At 40.6% G+C, this 20,682-nt stretch overlaps 1 protein-coding gene across 1 annotated transcript in view; it reads right to left on the bottom strand.

The window, feature by feature from the left end:
• The window catches only part of COL4A5 (collagen type IV alpha 5 chain), a 139,911-nt gene that overhangs the window by 23,458 nt on the left and 95,771 nt on the right, over positions 1-20,682 (bottom strand). The window contains exons 31-41 of the mRNA XM_060756218.2: positions 17,721-17,888; positions 15,309-15,398; positions 14,284-14,433; positions 13,943-14,041; positions 12,843-12,932; positions 11,711-11,850; positions 10,452-10,578; positions 9,605-9,685; positions 8,719-8,817; positions 6,985-7,035; positions 6,015-6,200 (exon numbers count right to left, since the gene is read on the bottom strand). Coding sequence (XP_060612201.2) covers positions 6,015-6,200; positions 6,985-7,035; positions 8,719-8,817; positions 9,605-9,685; positions 10,452-10,578; positions 11,711-11,850; positions 12,843-12,932; positions 13,943-14,041; positions 14,284-14,433; positions 15,309-15,398; positions 17,721-17,888 — 1,281 coding nt within the window. The remainder of the gene's footprint in view (positions 1-6,014; positions 6,201-6,984; positions 7,036-8,718; positions 8,818-9,604; positions 9,686-10,451; positions 10,579-11,710; positions 11,851-12,842; positions 12,933-13,942; positions 14,042-14,283; positions 14,434-15,308; positions 15,399-17,720; positions 17,889-20,682) is intronic.

Genomic DNA, 20,682 nt, shown 5'->3' with positions numbered 1-20,682 from the left:
ATTATTATTATTATTATTATTATTATTATTATTATTGACAGTGGAATAGATTACCACCGAATCTGATGGACTCTCTTTCTTTGGAGGTCTTTCAACAGAAGTTGGATGGAAATCTTTCAGTATATTCTTGCAAGAGCCATGAAGTCGGATGTCATGGCTCCTGCAGTCCTTTCCAACTCTAAGGTTCTACAATCCTTTGAATGTGAATGCAATGCTTTCTTTGGGGCAGTGGTCAGGTAAAGTGAAGCCTTTCTCGTGTCCTCTGCATAGAACGTGTCAGTGAAATGTTTCAGAAATATTACAATTCCATGCAACATTAAGTTAAGCATACACATACTTTTGATCTCACTTGCTGTCTTTCCTTTACATCCTTAGCTAATTATTTGCCTACATTAGCAAACTACATTGCTAAACAAAAGGTGAGACTAGCATGAATAGTCTAAGATAAAGTAGATAAAAATGTTTGCTATGATTTCAAATAGGGAAAGGCCCAACGTTGCATCAACACTGTGAATTATGAAGGACATTTTAAGAATGAGTATGGTCTTCATTATTTTTCTATTTTCTTATCTACCACTATGAATTTAGTGAGCTGCAGATGACTGCAAAATTGATGCAATGTCTTAATTTTAACCTATTCCTCTTTCCGTGAAGTTGAGAAGTCATTTTGCCCTTAAAAGCCATCATAGCAAGCTTTCAAATCTTTGTTTCAATCCACACAACACAGATGCGTATGCCAAGTCACTCCTATTCTCTGGAAAAGTATGAAGAATCTTACAATTAGCTTAAGTAACATTACATTAGTAGATAAACAAGAATGATCACTAAATTGGAACTAACACTTTGAAGTGAGAACGAAAACCCTTCTTACAGTGTAATCCTCTGCAGGTCAACTCTAAGCTCTAATGCACTTGAGAAGACTCACTCTGAAGTAAGGTCTGATCTACACTGCCATATGAGGAGCATTCATTAAAGATTTCCTCTGACCCACTTCCTGTGGACTGAGAGCAGTGAAACTTGGCCCAGCTATGAGTCCTTCTCTCCATAGGTGCCACCTCAGGACACACACTTCTCCCATCTTTTTAAGCAACTGTAAACATCTCACTTGTAGAAGTCACCAGGTTGCTCCACAAGCCACGTTGTGACTTTGGAAATCAGAGTCTCGTCATTTGATAAATGCTTGCCCTTCAAATATAACTTCATCGTTGGAAAGAGGTGGAAATCCGATGGTGTGAGGTTGGGTGAATAAGGGGGATGCGATAGAATTTCAAAGCCACTGGAACATGCTTCCATTTGGGAAACAGGGGAGTTGTGAACTGGTGCATTGTCTTGCAGAAGGTGGACCGCTTTGGTGAGCATGCCACATTGTCTCTTGGTTTTGATGGCCTCCCGCAATTTCTGCAGCAATGAAGCATTGTATGCCACAGTGATCATGTTCCCCTTTGCTAGGAAATCCATCAATCTGTGCTAGTCTTAAAATACTGTGAACATGACCTTGCCTACTGAGAGTTGGGCACCTGCCTTTTTTTGGAGATGGTGAGTCATGATGTTTCCATTGCATCAACTGGACTTGAGTCTCAGGATCAGAGTGATGGACCCAGCTTTCACCCTGTGTGATCAGTCTTTGGAAAAAGTCCTCCTGGTTTCCATGGCACATCATTGTCAAGAGAGCCTGAGAGAATTCAACTCGTTCCTGCTTCTGGAAAGGTGTGAGCAGCCGGGGGATTCAGCAAACAGATACCTTATGCATGTGAAGATGGTCTTGGGTGATTTTTTCCACAGATCCCACATTAATCTTGACATTTTGAGCTAGGTGGTGAATGGTTACACAGCGATTTTCCAAAATGGCGACCTCCACTTGCTGGGTGGTGTATCCCTCATTAGCAGAGTGGGGTCATCCTAGAATTGGAACTGCTTGCACCCAAGTCCGACCACATTGGAATTGACAATGCCAGTTCTTGACTCCATCATATGATGAGGAATCATAACCATAAACCTCTTTCAACTCATCAAAGGTCTCCTTTGGTGTACGGCCTTTCGAGTAAAGGAACTTGAGGATTGCTCTGTATTCCACTGGGCCCATTATCAAACCTCACACCACTTCAGCACCTTTAAAATCAAGACCATTATCAGCTCTGAGTTGTAAATTGGCACGTAACCTATAGAGACTTATAACATTACACATGTGAAGTTTCAGCATCCTGGGATAAATAGAACTGGGTCAGGGGAAGCTTTAATGAATGCCCCGTCGTGTAATGCAAATGGTTATATTCAATGTTTTCAATCACTAGTGATTCATTACATCTATGTAAGATGAATGACTTGGCATACACAGTCTTAGAAAACAAGACATTTCTTTTCTCCATCAAAGTAGTACATCCAAGTCCATGCAAAGTTATGACTCTAGAGTTAATGAGCTAACCTGTGGCACCTGGAAGTAGGGGACCAACAGTTCACCAAGGCCATCATTAGAAAGGGGAAACATCAATACGGTTAGATATGTCAATAAACTAAACATTTTCATGGCGATCCATCTAAAATGGCTCTCTTTATACAATGTATAGACCAAGCTATTACAACCCATCATCACAATCCAATACCAATTGGTCTAAAATGATCAAATGAAGACAGTCCAAATGTCTGGTATGGAATGGTTATTAAGGATTTCTCATAACAAAAATAGGCTCCTAAGAAGAAAACCAAATTATTCATCAAAATGCTCAACTGTTCCTTTAAAGTAGCTGATTCAAGAAATGCCTGCTTTGGCTGCCGATTTCATTCTCATGTTATGTGATGGGGTTTCATCATTAGCTCATTTGGTTGGACTCAAATACAGACTCATTTGTCAAACAACAACAGCTTGGTCTATCCATGTTGGACATGCGTTTGAGTGACACAAATGCTCTGAATGGTACAATATGCATGCGATACAAACAAGGAAGACAAGAACGAAACCACTGAGCAGTTACTGGTGCCTTCTCAGGTTGTTTATCCAAGCACAAATGAGTAAGATGTGGATCCTGGGCTGCCTGTGTCCCTTTCTGCTGAACGATCATGATATGGCATTAGGTCTTTTAAAAATATATACCATATATCCTGGAGTATAAGCTAAGTTCTCAGACCTTTTTTTAAGCTGAAAAAGCCCCACTCGGCTTATACTTGAGTCAAGGTTATTTATTATTTTACTCTGTTGTTGTTGTTGTTGTTACATTTATTATTTTACTCCAATTATTATTATTATTATTATTATTATTATTATTATTATTATTATTACATTATTTTACTGGAGCCCCCGGTGGCGCAGTGGGTTAAACCTCTGTGCTGGCAGGACTGAAGACAGACAGGTCGCAAGTTCAAATCTGGGGAGAGGCGGATGAGCTCCCTCTATCAGCTCCAGCTCCTCATGCGGGGACATGAGAGAAGCCTCCCACAAGGATGATAAAAACATCAAATCATCCGGGCGTCCCCTGGGCAACGTCCTTGCAGACAGCCAATTCTCTCATACCAGAAGCGACTTGCAGTTTCTCAAGTCACTTCTGACACAGCCAAAAAAAATTATTTTACTCTATTATTATTTTTATTACATTTATTATTTTACTCTATTACTGTTTTGCTATTTCAGGTTACTGGTTGTTACTCAATGGTTGTTTTTATATTGTGTTATGCTGTTGTTTATTTGTTTTATGCCGTTGTTTTATGAATTTTAATGTGTCATATTTTAACTATGTTGATTGGGCTTATTCCCATGTAAGCCGCCCCGAGTCCCTTCGGGGAGATGGAGGCGGGGCACAAAAATAAAATTATTATTATTATTATTATTATTATTATTATTATTATTATTCTCTATTTATTTTACTGACACAAAAACGCAGTATGTCACAGCAAATTTCGTATCACAAAATCACAAGTCAGGACTGTGTGATGTATTTTCGAATGATGCACGCAGATCCAAGTAAGGCGGTCTTTATTAATTATTATTATTATAACAATAATTATTTTATTTTATTTTTATTTTATTATATTTATTATTTTTATTTATTATTGTTAGTATTACATTTATCATTTTACTCTATTTATTATTATTACATTTATCATTTTACTCTATTATTATTACATTTACTATTTTACTCTAATTAGTACTGTTATGAGAGGCGGCCCTAGGTAATTTTCAATGGTAAGCAAGCAGTATTTTGGTGCCCCCCCCCCCCCCAACGAATCGCTGATATATATTTTCTGTTTGTCGTGGGAGTTCTGTGTGCCATATTTGGTTCAGTTCCATCATTAGTGGAGTTCAGAATGCTCTTTGATTGTAGGTGAACTATACATCCCAGTAACTACAACTCACATATGTCAAGGTCTATTTTCCCCCAAGAGCACGTCAAGAGCGCCCCTGGGCAAAATAAACTATACTGCAAATGCTTACTTTGCGTAATGGGTTGAGCCGCCCCTGACTGTTATTATTACATTTAAATTATTTTACTCTATTATTATATTTATTATTTTATTCTCTTCATTATTACAATACGTTTTCCCAGTTTTTTGTTGCAAAATTACTTGCCTCGACTTATACTCGAGTATATACAGTATCTTTGGCTTTAAAACAAGGTTACACAAGAGCATGCATCATGTTTCCAAGTTAACTAGTGATACGGCATGGTTTTTCTGGGAGCTCTACTCAACTTGAAAGTAGGCACATGCTCCCATGTGCTAACATGACACATTCAATTAAAACAAAATCTTCCATTTGCTTTAAAACAAGGCCTGACAAGAGCATGTACCTTGTTTCCAAGTTGATTTGCGTTGCTGGAAAGTTTCCATAAATGCTTACCAACATAGAGAAAAAAGAGACAGGCACACTCCCACATGCCTTGTTTTAAGGCAAGCTTTTGTGCTAATGCCATAAGATCAAATTTTGGTGACAAAACCCCAGAAATCTCAACTAGATGGTCAAATTATACATTAATGCTTATCCTGTGAACCATTCCATTTCTGCTAGGGAAGGACAATGAAGTCCCACTAGAGTCTGGTCCACATCTTAGGATCCCCACCACGTTCCACTACGTTTTGCCCAAATATTTTCAGATGTAACAGTTACAAATGAACTCAGCTAAATTTCCAACATTAAAACCTAAATGTTTGTGCAGCTTGTCCAACAATTAATCCATTAAGAATAGCTAATGCTCTGCAAACAAGTCACAGAAAGCACATACGCTTGTAAATCTAGAAGCCAATGGAAATAAGATCACAAAATATGCGAAGGTGCAAGCAATAACTCTGCTCACCACGTTGCTGCTTCATGTAGGACTTGGAGACAGAGCAAATAGGACAAAGGGAAGTCCACCTGTTCTGTTTTTACTACCAAATGTTCTAACCTTTGTACCGATTGCAGTAGAAACCCAATAGCAGCTCAGTGGTGTTCACCCATCATGGAAATCAACACTTCCATGAATTAGTACACAGAGGAGAAGCAAAGATGACAAGGATGGAAGGGTGAATGAAGGTGACGTGGTGCACCGGATCCATCGGAGCTGTGGCAGATGACGGAGCAAGGATGAACACACGCGACGCAAAGATGAAGGGGAACCATGGTACAATCTGGTCATGCTGTGCTGCTAACATGGGTTTGATTTCAATGGGTCCTGCGGGCAGTGCGGTATTATTATTATGACGTTTGGTGCACAAGATGGATTGGTTTATCATGTGGCGTCATGGTACAGGCACATTTGGCAGATGCTATTAAGGTCGATTGGGTGCTCGGCTGGATGATTGCCGTGACGACATGCGGAGGACATCTCAAGTTTGGCGAAGTTTTGCTGTCAGGTTATTGAATGGTGTGGCTTTCTTGTTCTCTCTCAACATAGATAATATTTCATGATGAATTTTGGATAGCCAGAAGACATCAAGTTAATGCCTTCCAGCATTAGTATCTATGGGACTTATCAGAAGTTGTCCAATCCAGTAGACCAATAACCTGTCAGCAAAAGGTTCTGCGGTCTTATTTTCCTCTCTCTTACCTGGCCTCCCTGGGATGCCCGGCGGTCCAGGGCTGCCCTTTGGTCCTTCTGAAGCTGGTCCTGGGAGTCCTGGGGGGCCAGTTGGACCTTGCAGACCAGGAAACCCTTGGGGACCCATCTCCCCCTTCAGACCAACGGGGCCCGGTGAACCTGGGGGCCCAGACAACCCTGAGTCACCCTTTTGACCTGTTGTTTGAGAAGAAGAAATGGGGAAAAAGTCATGTTTAATTGAGTTGGAAATCTTCGTACATTTGCATGAAACAACGGACAATTGGGCTGAGAGAAAGTCTTGAAAACTGTGTAGACTTTGAGAACTATTTCACCGGCCAACACACATTTTGATGTCTCAAATGTTAGCTCTGTTCCTGGGTATACTTGACCTGCCAATTCCAAAAATGGCATCATCCTGTTTAAGGAGCTCCACTGGCTGCCATTTATTTTCCGGGCACAATTCAAGGTGCACGTTTTGACCTACAAAGCCCTGAAGGGTTTGGGACCTGCCTAACTGCGTGATCGCATTTCTATCTACAAACCCACACAACCTCTTCGATCTTCCAGAGAGGCCCTTCTCTCGCTCCCGCCTGCATCGCAAGTGCGACTTGTGGGGACGAGAGAGAAGGCCTTCTCTGTGGTGGCCCCCCAGCTCTGGAATTCACTCTCCAGAGACATTAGGCAAGCCCCCACGCTGGCAATCTTCAGGAGGAATCTGAAAACCTGGTTATTCCAATGTGCCTTCAGTGATTAAATGTAAGATACTCCCTGACCAAACTTTGCATAAACTTTACTTCAAGTCAATCTCTTTGTCCAACTAGCCTATTGTTATCAACTTGGATTCTCAGTGGCTCATCTGGGTCCTAAGAGAAACTAGAGAAATCTGTGATTGAAGCTGGAACTTTCTGAATACAAAGTACGATCTCTACTACTAGTCTAGGATTTCTCTGTTCTGTGAATAAAGACAAATAAACTTTGCCTGATAGTCCTGGGAGTCCTGGAGGTCCGGGGCGACCAAATCCTGGTTGACCTGGAAAAAAACACAATAATCATAGATAAGTTAACTGGATCATTACCGTACATACTCGAGTATAAGCCTACCTGAATATAAGCTGGGGCACCTAAATTTACCACCAAAAACCTGGGAAAATTCTTTGACTCAAGGAGAGGAAGGAGAGCTTTGTTGGAGAGATGGGGGTCCTGGCAAGATGGCGTGGGGCTGAAAGAAGCCCTCCTTTCACCCTCACGCCTTCCCACCAGGACCCTCACTGGAGTATAAGCCGAGGGGGTTTTTTTCAGCCTAAAAAAGGGCTGAAAAACTAGGGTTATGCTTGAGTATATATAGTATATACTTCAGTAGCAACTCTACACTGCTGTCCATGTTGCATGGCTTTACGTATACTCATCTATATTAGCAGAGTTACTAAGTAAATCACTTGCCACAAAAAAGTCTGTTTAGTTCATTTAAGATAAAATTGTCGTCTCAGGATATCAAACATATTGTATTATATGTCGGTTTCTTAATCTGTTGGTTTTTCTATTTTTTTCTTTATGTTTATAGAGTTGTTGTCATGTCAGATTTCTATACTATGTGACAAGCTGAGCATCTCGTATCTGGAAACTTTACTTTCTGAGGGTTCAATATATGTTTTAAAATATTATATATATTTACCTTCAGGCTATGTGCATAAGGTGAAAATGAAACATCAATGAATGTTTAGACTTGGCTTTCAACTTCAACATATATGCAAATACAGGCATTTCAAAATCCAAAATACTTCTGGTCCCAAGCATTTCAGACACAGGAAAATTGAAGAGGGCTTTCTGACATATTACTAGCAAGATAAGTCAAGATAAAAAAGTTGGGGGATGGAAACATAATGATGGAATGCACCCACTACTGCCAGTAAAGCTCTGCGAGTGCAGCATTTTCCCGAATGAAGCAGAAAGTGTTTGAGGAAAGGGACATCCATAGGGATACCAAGGTGCTTGTCTATAAAGCTATTGTCCTCCCAACTCTGCTATACGCCAGTGAGATGTGGACTATCTACAGACGTCACATGCAACTCCTAGAACGATTCCATAAGTGTTGCCTCCAAAAAATCCTGCAAATCTCTTGGGAAGACAAGCGGACAAATGTCAGCATGCTGGAAGAAGCAAAGACCACCAGCATTGAAGCGATGGTCCTCCGCCATCAACTCCGCTGGACTGGCCACATTTTCCGGATGCCCAACCACTGTCTCCCAAAGCAGTTGTTCTACTCTGAACTCAAGAATGGAAAACGGAATGTTGGAGGACAGGAAAAGAGATTTAAAGATGGGCTCAAAGTCAACCTTAAAAACTCTGGCATAGATACTGAGAACTGGGAAGCCCTGGCCCTTGATAGCTCCATCTGGAGGTCAGCTGTGACCAGCAATGCTGTAGAAGAGGCACGAATAAAGGGCAAAAGAGAGAAATGTGCCAAGAGGAAGGCACGTCAAGCCAACCCCGACTGGGACCGCCTTCCACCTGGAAATCAAAGCCCTCACTGCAGGAGAACATGCAGGTCAAGAATAGGGCTCCACAGCCACCTACAGACCCACCGATCTTGGAAGACAATCCTACTCAGACAACGAGGGATTGCCTAAATAATTAAGTAAGTAAGTAAGCTAGTAAAGAATAAATGAGAGTGAGAAAAAGTGGAGCACAGAAGTGAAGGAAGGTATTTGCTCACCTGGTTCACCCTTCTGTCCTGCTGGCCCAGGAATGCCGTCTTGTCCAGGTTGTCCTTTTTCCCCTGGAGAACCTGGAGGTCCAGGGCGGCCAAGTTCACCTATACACAGGAAAAGAAAACAGGTGAGAAACAACAGTCTTTCTGGAAGCCTTGAGACTTGCTTTAATAGTACATTTTGTAAAGAATGGTCACCATTCATGTCAAAGAAAAAGGTGCAGAGAAGTTTGGTTATTCCCTCCTTTTTATTGGAGTCTGAAGAACCTGTCCAGAAGGAACGGGCAACATCTCCTTTAAATGTTCATGGTGGACAATATGTTTACTACTTCCACTCACACACCAAGATCCACCTGTGCCATTTGGATCTGTGATAGTGGACACCTGGATCCACTCACACTACATAAATATAGTATGAAGCTATACTTCGAAGCTGCAAGGCTATTCAATGCTAAGCAAGGTGGCCAATTGCAACATTCACACTTGCCTCAAACAGAGAAAAGTACTTCCTCCCAGCTAGGGCATTCCAAAGATTTATAAATCTCGCTTGCTTACTTTCCAGTAGACCTCACAACCTCTGAGGATGCCTGCCATAGATGTGGGCAAAACATCAGGAGAGAATGCTTCTGGAACATGGCCAGACAGTCTGGAAAACTCACAGCAACCCATAAATATAGTGCTATCAAACCATTTTAACTGCCATGGATGCATCCTGGAATTTGCAGTTTAAAGAGGAACTGGAGGTCTTTTGCTGAGTATTTTAAGCACCCCTTCCTAAACTACAAATCCCAGAATTCCATGCAAGTGAAAATAGAATGCAGTAGTCCTGCAATGAATCTATTCATTTGTGTAATACATGTGTTTGACAGGTCTCACATCCCTTAAAACGTACCTGGAAGCCCCGGTGATCCTGGCACACCTGGGTTACCTGGGGGTCCATCAATACCTTTTGGTCCGGGAATACCTGGCGTCCCTGAAAGAACAGAATTTGAGCTTCAAAAACAAGTGAATGGATAAACAAAGGAGACACAACTCAGCTAAGATGGGACTATTGAAATAGGATAGACTTTGTTTATGAATGGCAGTCCAAATAACCACAAGCTTTGTATGCCAGATTTTTACTGAAACCATCAAGCATTTGTACCTGAAATATCCAAGTCTGTTCAAATAAAGTTCCTGTTATTTTTACCAACCTATACCAGCCTAAGTGTGAATATTTTTGTGGTAAAAGGGTTATTCAAGTCAGCTTTTTACCAGCTTCTAAGAAAACTAGAGTAACACAGAGTGTGTTACTGAACAACCTCTCAACAGTACCTCAGCCTGTTCTTTAGTAATATGGTGGCAGCGGAAACCTTTTAAAGAATCATTATTAAATCTCTCAGTTCCAGTGGTTCCCAGTTCCAATAGACAGTTGGTCCAACAACTATTCTCCCTCTATATTTTTGATTAGCAAATCTGTAGCGGTGTCATTGTTATAATTTGGTGGTACAGCGGGTTGGATTCGTTATACCATGCCAGCCAGGACTGATGGGAACTGGAAGAAGGTAAGTAGATTTAATTTCCCTGAACAATGTCTTGACTTCACCCTTTATTCATGTTATTCCAAAGTCCACCGTATGACTACCAGTAAAAGACAACCATAAGAAGGAAGAAGAATTACCTGACTCTGAAGCCAAAGCATGAAAGCATGGAGAAAAACAAGAAGAAACAACTGTCAAATGAAACAAGAAAGGAATTACCTGGGAAGCCGGGGAGGCCCATTTCACCCTTTGCACCTGGGTTACCAGACAAACCTGGTAAACCAGGGTTGCCAGGAGTCCCTTTGACACCGGGACTCCCTCGGTAGCCAGGCGGCCCTGCGTCTCCCTGGAAGGCAACAGGACAGGTCAAAAACAAGGGTATGTCCAGCAGCCATTGGATAAGGGAGGCAGGAGTAGCTCAAGTGAGGTTTTGGAAACTGGTTGGATGTCTCTGTCCCATTTGGGATCATAAAACAGGGCCCTGTATCTGGGTCATATGGAAAGGCCCAAATTGGGGAATGGGCACCAGATGTACACACCGGGACTGTGGCGCAGCTGGCTGGGAGTCAGCTGCATTAAGATCACCACTGACCAAAAGGTCATGAGTTCGAAACCACCCCGGGGCGGAGTGAGCTTCCAACCATTGTGTGTAGCTTGCTTTCGACCTTTGCAGCCCGAAAGACAGTTGCATCTGTCAAGTAGGAAATTTAGGTAACGCATATGTGGTGAGGCTAATTTAACTAATTTACGACACCATAAAATCTCCAGCAAGCAACCAAACAAAGAATGAGGAAGTACTCCATCAGTGTCTCAAATGGACAGTGAAGCGACTTTTATATTTATATTCCGCCCTTCTCACCCCGCAGGGGACTAAGGGCTGATTACAATGTACATGGCAAACATTCAATGCCATAGACACACAGCATATATAGACAGACACACAGAGGCTATTGAACATTTTAGTTTTTTCATGAGGGTATTCTGGCCACCAGGGGAGCTGTTGCTTCACTGTCCATTTGTGACACTGATGAAGTACTTCCTCATTCTTTGCATGCTTGCTGGAGATTTTTATGGTGTCATAAATGAGACCTGTTAAATAAGTGGGGGGCACCTCTCTCTCGTACATATCTACAATATTTATTTTATTTACTGAGGAAGTACTTCCTCATTCTTTGCATGCTTGCTGGAGATTTTTATGGTGTCATAAATGAGACCTGTTAAATAAGTGGGGGGCACCTCTCTCTCGTACATATCTACAATATTTATTTTATTTACTGATGAAGTACTTCCTCATTCTTTGCATGCTTGCTGGAGATTTTTATGGTGTCATAAATGAGACCTGTTAAATAAGTGGGGGGCACCTCTCTCTCATACATATCTACAATATTTATTTTTTGTTTACTCAGCGAGAGGCAAAGAGCTTTATATAGGACACTGATAAAGTCCACTTGGAAAAAGGCAACATTCTCGAAACATACCTTTGGACCCGGAGGACCCGGAATACCGATGTCTGAAAATCCAGGGTTGCCTTTTTCTCCCTTCAGTCCGGTAAGTCCAGGAGAACCAGGCTGCCCAGGACGTCCTGCGATGCCTTGCAAACCTTTTGCACCAGAAGGACCTGCCCAACATGTAACAACAAAGCTTGGCAGAAGGTTCAAATTGGCAAGAAGGTCAACATAAAACTGGGAAGGCTTGCAATGGGAGACTAGCTTTACCCCTTTCACACCACATACTGTATATACTCGAGTATAAGTCGAGTTTTTCAGGCCTTTTTAAGGCTGAAAAAGCCCCTCTCGGCTTATACTCAAGCCAAAGTTATTTACTATTTTACTTTGTTACTATTATTATTATTACACTTATTATTTTACTCTATTTATTATTATCAATATTACATTTCTTATTCTACTCTATTTATTATTAAACTTATTATTTTATTCTATTATTATTGTTGTTATTATTATACTTATTATTTTACTCTATTTATTATTACATTTATTATTTTATTCTATTTATTATTACTATTACATTTATAATTTTTACTCTATTACTATTGCTACTATTACATTTACATTATTTTATTCTATTATTATCTTTATGACTTTGTTATTTTACTCTATTTATTATTATTATTATTATTACATTGATGCTTTTCTCTATTATTGTTACATTTATTATTTTACTTTATTATTATTATTACATTTATTATTTTACTCTATTATTGTTTTTATTACTACATTTTCATTATTTTACTGTATTATTATTATTTTTATTTCATTTATTATTTTATTATCTTGATTATTATTGGAAAGATACATAAGCACATTAACATTGAGGAAGGTTAGAACAATGGTTTAATTAGAGTTGGACACTCTTCTCTTAAATTCCAGTTTTATGTAAATATTCAAAAACCTTTAACTACTACAAATGTATAGCTTAGATATATTCTGAATTGATTGATTGATATGAAATATTTCTAATGAAACTTATTAAAGACTTGCATGAGATAAATTTGAGTTCCACCACTGGCTCCTATAAGAATATTAGTACAAAATTTCCCACCACAAAATTCGTCTCAACAATAAATCAGGGTGAAAACCCATCCTATCCTACCTGGCAGACCCATTTCGCCACTGGAACCTTTCTGTCCCGGGGGGCCAGTTGGTCCAGGGGGTCCAGATAATCCTCGATCGCCTTTAGGACCTAAAGAAAACATAGATTGATAGTAAACACTCATTTCTAACAGCAAATGCTCATATAGTCGAAAAGAGTTATTATGCCATTAGCTCTCAAGCTTCCGAATTCACAGGAAGATGACTTAGACCAGGCATGGGCAAACCTTGGCCCTTTAGGTGTTTTGGACTTCAACTCCCTTTGGGGAGATGGTGACGGGGTATAAATAAAGATTATTATTATTATTTGAAACACAACAAGATGAGTCCACAGCAGACACTCTGCTGGCTACTGAATTGGATCACACGTTGGACACTTCCCAAGTGTCTAGGACTGTGTGATGTATCGGCGAATGATGCGTGCAGATCCTAGTAAGGTGGCCTTCTGCAGCTGGAAGATGGTAATTTTGTCAGCGCCAATTGTGTTTAAATACAGGCCAAGGTCTTTAGGCACTGCACCCAGTGTGTCGATCACCACTGGGACCACCTTGACTGGCTTGTGCCAGAGTCTTTGCAGTTCGATCTGTAAATCCTCATATCGTGTCAGCGTTTCCAGTTGTTTCTCTGCAATCCAGCTGTCACCTGGGATTGTGACATTGACGATCCATACTTTGTTTTTTAACATGATTGTGAGATCAGGAGTATTATACTCCAAAACTCTGTCTATCTGAATCCGGAAGTCCCAGAGGAGTTTGGCGTGTTCATTCTCGGTAACTTTTTCCGGCTTGTGATCCCACCAGTTCTTTGTCACAGGCAGATGGTATTTGTGGCACAAGTTCCAATGAATCATCTGCGCAATGGTGTTGTGCCTCTGCTTGTAGTCTGTCTGCGCGATCTTCTTGCAGCAACTGAGGTTGTGATCTATTGTTTCATCTTCTTCCTTGCAGAGTCTGCATTTGGGATCTATTATCCACTTCTTCTTCTTCTTCTTCTTCTTCTTATTATTATTATTATTATTATTATTATTATTATTATTATTATTATTATTTTGTTACCTGAGGTATACCCATGCATATGCATGTCAGCATTTTGATTTCTCACCTGAAAGTCCTGGTGTTCCTGGCTGTCCAACTAGTCCAGGAGGGCCTGGGTCGCCTGGGATGCCTTGATAGCCCTTCAGCCCCGTTGGGCCAGGCATACCTTCAAGAAAAGAAATGAAAATGACTTCTATTTATATCCAGGTACATGGTCAAATTGAAATACAATAGAGGATGCATTTCCTGCATTAAGAGGTTGGTATATCCACAGTGAAGGAAATCCCAGCAAGAAACAAAGGGAAATGGGAACACATGCACCCAACAAGGTTTCCCATATTACAAGCTGAGGTTAAATAAGAGATCTCTATTATGTCAGGGGAAAATACAGAAATAAGGGTTGCTCACCTGGAGTTCCTGGCTCTCCTTTTTCTCCTTTGGAGCCCAACCGGTCTAGATCGACTTTCCCTGGAAGTCCAGGAAGACCTGCCTCCCCTTTGCTGCCTTTTTGCCCCATGGATCCAGTGCGGCCCATTGGGCCAGGTAAGCCATCATTGCCTAAGAGGTAGCCAAAGGCAAAGAATGTGTCACGGATGCAGACTACTATATCAATACTATGCAGTAATAATTTATTTATTTATTTACTTACTTGCCTCCCTTTACAGCTCATGGCGGGTCACAACGTAGTTAAAATACATCGCAATACTAAAATACATTCCATAAAACGCATATATGAAAACACAAGCCACAAGGAAAGGTATGGCATTCTATGGTGACATCCTTAGCACGATGTAGGAGCTCCCGGTGAAGTAATGGGTTAAACCCTTGTGCCAACAGGACTGAAGACTGACAGGTTGGAGGTTCAAATCTGGGACGAGCGTGGATGAGCTCCCTTTGTCAGCTCCAGCTCCCCATGCAGGGACATGAGAAAAGCCTCCCACAAGGATGGTCAAACATCAAAAACATCTGGGCCTACCCTGGAACAGCGTCCTTGCAGACGGTCAATTCTATCATACCAGAAGCGACTTGCAATCTCTCAAGTTGCTCCTGACATGAAAAAAAATCCTTAGCATTGTCAAGGCACTGGTCTAATTCAAAAAATTCAAAAAGTGCAATGCCTAAAACACTGTTCGTTACTGCACGCTTCTTCAAATGGGTTAGGGTGGTCCACAATATCACACACATACACACAACATAATGTATGCCTAACAGTGATTTGTGAACTAAAGGCTGGCTAATGAAGAGTCAATTCCACTCAAACGTTGCAACCAAAGTACCTGCAAAGCAAAGTGCATAGTCTACCTCTTCTGTTTATAAAGTACTTGAGATTTCAAGTACTTGCCACATGTATCCATGCATATATCTCCATGACCCATACCCCAAAGCTGCAATAAATCCACCACCATGAAAACAGACAGCAACATAGACCTTACCTTTTAGACCGGGAAGACCACTCCTTCCAGGGGTTCCAGGAGAACCTGGTGGTCCAGGTGCCCCCATCACGCCCATCTCGCCTTTGCCACCTAAAGGAATAGGATCACAATTTTATTCTGAATCTACCTCCCCCTAAAATCTTTGGACTGCCTTCCATCTCATAAGATTATGGTGACAAACTGGAACCCGCTAGAAATGTAGTGCAAAAACAACTCACCTGCAATCAAAACATTAAAAATGATAATGTTATCATAAGCTATAATGATGATAATAATAATAATAATAATAATAATAATAATAATAATAATAATAATAGATTTATATTCCACCCAAGGGGACTTAGGGTGGATCACAGTATAAAGCCACAGATATCTATGTATACATGGATCACAGTACACATATGCGGTAAACATTCAATGCCGTTTGGATAGACAGGACAGAACAGACAGAAAGGAGGTATGTTGTGTCAACATCCAGCTTTTCAGCATCTTTGAGGTTGTGCTCAAATCCAGCCACAGGGGGGTGCTGTTGCTCCATCCTTTATGACAAAGAGCCATTAGGACTTCCTCCTTCAGTTTGGTCACTGGCATTTTCTGGTCTTTCTCTTTTATGGTGTCGTAAAATACCTCCCCCACTTTTTAGCAGTACCTAATTTCTCTACTTAGAGCTCTAAGCTGTAAGTTGAATTGCTTAGGTAAACAGTGACAGTCAAATGCTCACTCTGATCCAGGCTTTGAACTGGCAAGCTTTCAGTTGGTAGATCTTATTGCTGCTGGTGGAGATTTACCAGCTGTGCTATTGCCTGACCCTGTCTATGTGCTGTTAATTACTTTACTTGCTAGTGAAGATGACCCAAGGACTGACTGTCATGCCTAACAGAAAGGACTGGAAAGCCTTAGTAGGTCTGGTCCCAATATATGCTTGGTCAAACAGATCTATCACTTTCCATTATTAATGCTTTAGATTTGGAGGGGTTTTTACAGGTAGAATACCATGAAAACCATTATTGTACTTTTCCATGAACTCCCCCCACCCCAATATATATATATATATATATATATATATATATATATATATATATATATATATATATATATATATCAGTGGATTTGAATACTGCCTCCCATCGTGATGACTTGAAATTTGTATGCATATTCTGCATTCATTATTAATTAATTTGAAACAATATTCAATCAAACTTTATTATGGTCCAAAGACCCAATTCTCTCAGTGGTAAAAAGTGCACAACTGCCAACAGATTGATAAACTAATAAGACCACTTAAATGCAGGGCAAGTGCAATGGCAGATGCACACAAACAAGGGTAAAAACACTGAAAATATATACAAGGCAAGTTTCAACTCGAATCCGATACAGGAAGTTGTCTTATCCTGGCTACCTCAGAGAGAAACTTGGCAACAGACAAGATCATATGGGGGAAATTGTCACCTAGCAAAAACTTCACCTGGAATTGGGCTGATCTACCAGGTAGGTTTTTTAAGTAGTGGGTTAATAATATGTATCTGAACCTGCATGTAAACACTGCAGGACAATAAGATGTGATGCATGCATTCAACATCCTGGTTTTTAAAAGGGCAAAGCATATATAGCAAATAAATAAATAAATAAATTTATTATAAATAAATATTGTGTGCGTGTGTGTGTGTGTATATATATATAGAGAGAGAGGGAGAGAGAGAGAGAGAGAGTAAATAAATAAATAAATAAATAAAAGTATCGCCTTGTATGGGACTCCTGCAAATCTAGGTCAAAGCACTTTGGATGGAAACACATTGCACCTTGCCTTGGAGAATAATCAGTGATATTTGGCCACAGTCAAGTTCTTCAGATATTTTGCTTTATGGAGAGACCCAGCATAGTATATTCTCAGGGCATTTGGGAAACAAGAAACATATGAGTGAGAACTCAGCTCACAGAAGGCAAATGTCCCACAATCTTCGTTTAATAGATTTAAGTGCCATGTCAAAATCCAGATGAGATAAGAGGGATGAAGAGAGGCCAATAGAAGAGGATTTTTTTTAGAGTTAAGCTTGAGCCAGTTCCTATTATAATCATCCTTGGTGAGATGGTGAATCAGATTTGAGCCCAGTCTGAAAACACTGATGTTAAGCCAATATTTAAGTGCCTACCGCCAAGCTCTTGTTGACAAAGGGATTTCCCCATATTCTAACAGTAAGACACAGGATGGCACACATCTGTGGAATAGGAAGAGGGCTACACTATTAAAAAGGCCCACTCAAGTCTTAGATTAAATAGAATATCTGTAATGAAGAAAACCTAAGATACACTAAAACCATCCCCACTGAATCAGATGCAAACCCTTGTCCGAAGTCATCTGTTAATACGCAACTATCAGTTTCCAACACTTATAAAAGCCCAAAAGAATTTTACCTTGGAATCCTGGAATTCCATCTCGTCCAGGTGGCCCAGATGGACCTGGGGGCCCTGGGAGGCCAGGTGATCCGGGGAAACCTGGGCTGCCTCTGTCACCTGGAGGACCAGGAACGTCGAACCCTGGTGGACCTGGGTCTCCTTTTTCTCCTGGTATGCCTTGTAATCCTGGACGTTATCAAACACAGTCCTTTAGTGAAAGCATTTATAGAAGAAGTGCTAGAATGATGGCAAACTGCATCACAGATGGAATTGTGTGTAACATCAGTCTTATTAGATGGTCAAGTTGATTGGTTACCCATGTGGACTTAATTCAATCAAAACTGAGCAGATCACAGAAAACCACATAATTCACAGGACTCCAAACATGAAGAAATTGGAACCTGCACAAAACAGTTGCCAAAGCTGCTCCAGGTGAGCAGATGTGGAAGCTGACCATGGAGAATCTTGAAGTGCCTACAGAAGTGTTTTCTCCCAAGATAAAAAAGTAGAGTTCAAGTTCTTTATGTATATCTAAAGCTTTATCAGTATTAGATATATTCACATGTAAGTCTAGAGATTTTAGTCAAAAAATCAACCCCCAAAAAACTGGGTTGACAATGGGACAATGTGAGTATTGTATTTCAACTCTTATCAGTAGAGTTGTGAAAGACAAGAGCTTAATCAATCCCAACAGAACTTAAAATAAGCAATGACCCCTCTGACTCTTTCTATCACAGTGATGAGTCTGGATCTTTCAGGGAAATTGTGATAGCCCTATAATGACCCTCTCCACACAATGACCCTCAGCCTAACCATGTGTTATATCAAAATGTATCATTTTGACCCCCAAACCTACCCTCAGGATACACATAGAATCATAGAGTTGGAAGAGACCTCATGGGCCATCCAGTCCAACCCCCTTCAAAGAAACAGGAAAATCACATTCAAAGCACCCCTGACAGATGGCCATCTAGCCTCTGCTTAAAAGCCTCCAAAGAAGGAGTTTCCACCACACTCCAGGGCAGAAAGTTCCACTGCTGAACAACTCTCACAGTTAGGAAGTTCTTCTTAAAGTTCAGGTGGAATCTCCTCTCCTGTAGTTTGAAGCCATTGTTCTGCGCCCTATGAAGTAGACTTATACATGAGTATATACAGCACACAGGAAACTCTGGCCCTCCAGGTATTCCGATCTATAACTCTCTACCCAGCATTGTCAAAGACAAGAGATTGCAAGAGTTATATTCCTAAACAACCCAAGTTTTCTCAACCCTGTTCCAGAAGGTGGCTTAGAGACTCCTTTCCAACTACTGGGTAGTACCTAACACTAAATCTCCATTAACAGATGAGTACAACCCAACAGAAAGAATAGGAGAACAATCCTCCCACCTTCTTGCAACTCGCCATGTGTTTCTAAAATGGGTTCTGCCAAGGGTGGAGAACATGTGGCTTACAAACACTCTAAAGCCAGTTTTTGGGATTGGTGTTGAGAGCACAGTCCCACTGCATTACTACAAGTCCCGTTGCATTACTACTATAGTGTTGGAGCATATAAGAAATCAGTTAATGTGTGTGTGTGTCAATTGCAAAATAAGATGCATGAAGGTGATTGGTTGGGCCATGCCTCGGGAGTTGGCTGAGCCTGGAACTTTTGGATACTGTTACATTTTCTGGCTTGAGCTATGCAGATGCTTGGAGAGAAGCAGAGAGAGACAGTTTGGGGTGTGCTCTTGCTTCATGAGTTGCTGAAAAAGATTATCCACATGAACAGAGAAAGATCATTTTAAATCTCTCTAAAAGGACATTATGTGGGTTTATTCGACTGACCACATGATTGTACATATACTGTTCTGAACTATGAAGAGTAAACTACTTATTCTTTACTGTTCATCTGTGCGGCATATATTCTTTATCTGGCAAGGTAGTGTGTGGACTGATCAAACGTGAACTACATGTTGGAGCTCAGCCTGTGATTGTGTTTCAGGATCCGGGTGCTTTGGATGTGGGGAGTGATGTCAATAAGTTTCAAGATGGCAATGGTTTGGTCAATGATATTGATGCAGAGAATGACCAGGAGATCCCTGTTCAAAGTGTAGTTTCCCATGAGAATGTCCCTGAAGGGTGTGGGGATGATGGGGTACTCCCTGAATTGCTATCAGAGAGTTCCCAGAATTTGGGGCTTGAAAACAACTCAGCACCTGCAGAAGTTAAGGAGAAAATAGATAGACGGCAGGAGATTAGTCAAAACAGATAAGCCGAACAGTGCCTTCGGCATTCTGCCAGGCTCCAACAGAAAAAGATAAGGGAATCTCAATTAAAGCTAAACCAATTTCTGAGTACTTGGAATAGCTTAATGAGGGGATAAAATTCCCAAGTACGGGAAATGTAACCAGATGAAGAATCTTTGGAATCAAGTTAAGTTCTTGTCCTTGTTTCATAGAAGCCTTGCTTAGAAGATTCATGCTTAAATATTTCTTGTTTCATGGTTTTGACTCTTGGATTTTATGTTTGCATACTCATGCCTTGGATTAATGTTTCCTGGTTTTCTGGATTATATTAGAGAAGTGTGGACTTTTTTTTGTTCCTGCTTATCTTCTTACCTAATTGGATTTACCTATTTCTTTATAGTGCTTTTTACTTTGCTGCTTTTTAATTATCTCCAATAAAATGATTGTTTTCCTATTCAACATGTCCTGGAGCGCACTTGATTTTCATTTCGTCACATGTAGGACTACGTGAAGCTAGATTTATGCCAGTTTTTCCACAATAAATAAACAAATAAGTAGAACTAAGTGCATTTTGAATGGAAAGAAAATCAGTACATGTATGAGATGGGGAAAAGAGGTGGACCAAGGAAACCATAGTACCTGGTGGGCCTGAGAAGATGAAAAGCCATCATGGTAAGAACTCATCAGGAAGTTGAGGCACAGGCAGAAGGAGGGAGTTGAGAGAATGCCGTTAAGGTTAGGATACAAAAGGAAGC

The sequence above is a fragment of the Anolis sagrei genome, chromosome 10 (assembly GCF_037176765.1).
Source record: "Anolis sagrei isolate rAnoSag1 chromosome 10, rAnoSag1.mat, whole genome shotgun sequence".
NCBI classification, from domain to species: Eukaryota; Metazoa; Chordata; class Lepidosauria; order Squamata; family Dactyloidae; genus Anolis; species Anolis sagrei.
The sequence above is the reverse complement of the archived record's forward strand: the minus strand, read 5'-3'. Positions and strand labels throughout refer to the sequence as shown.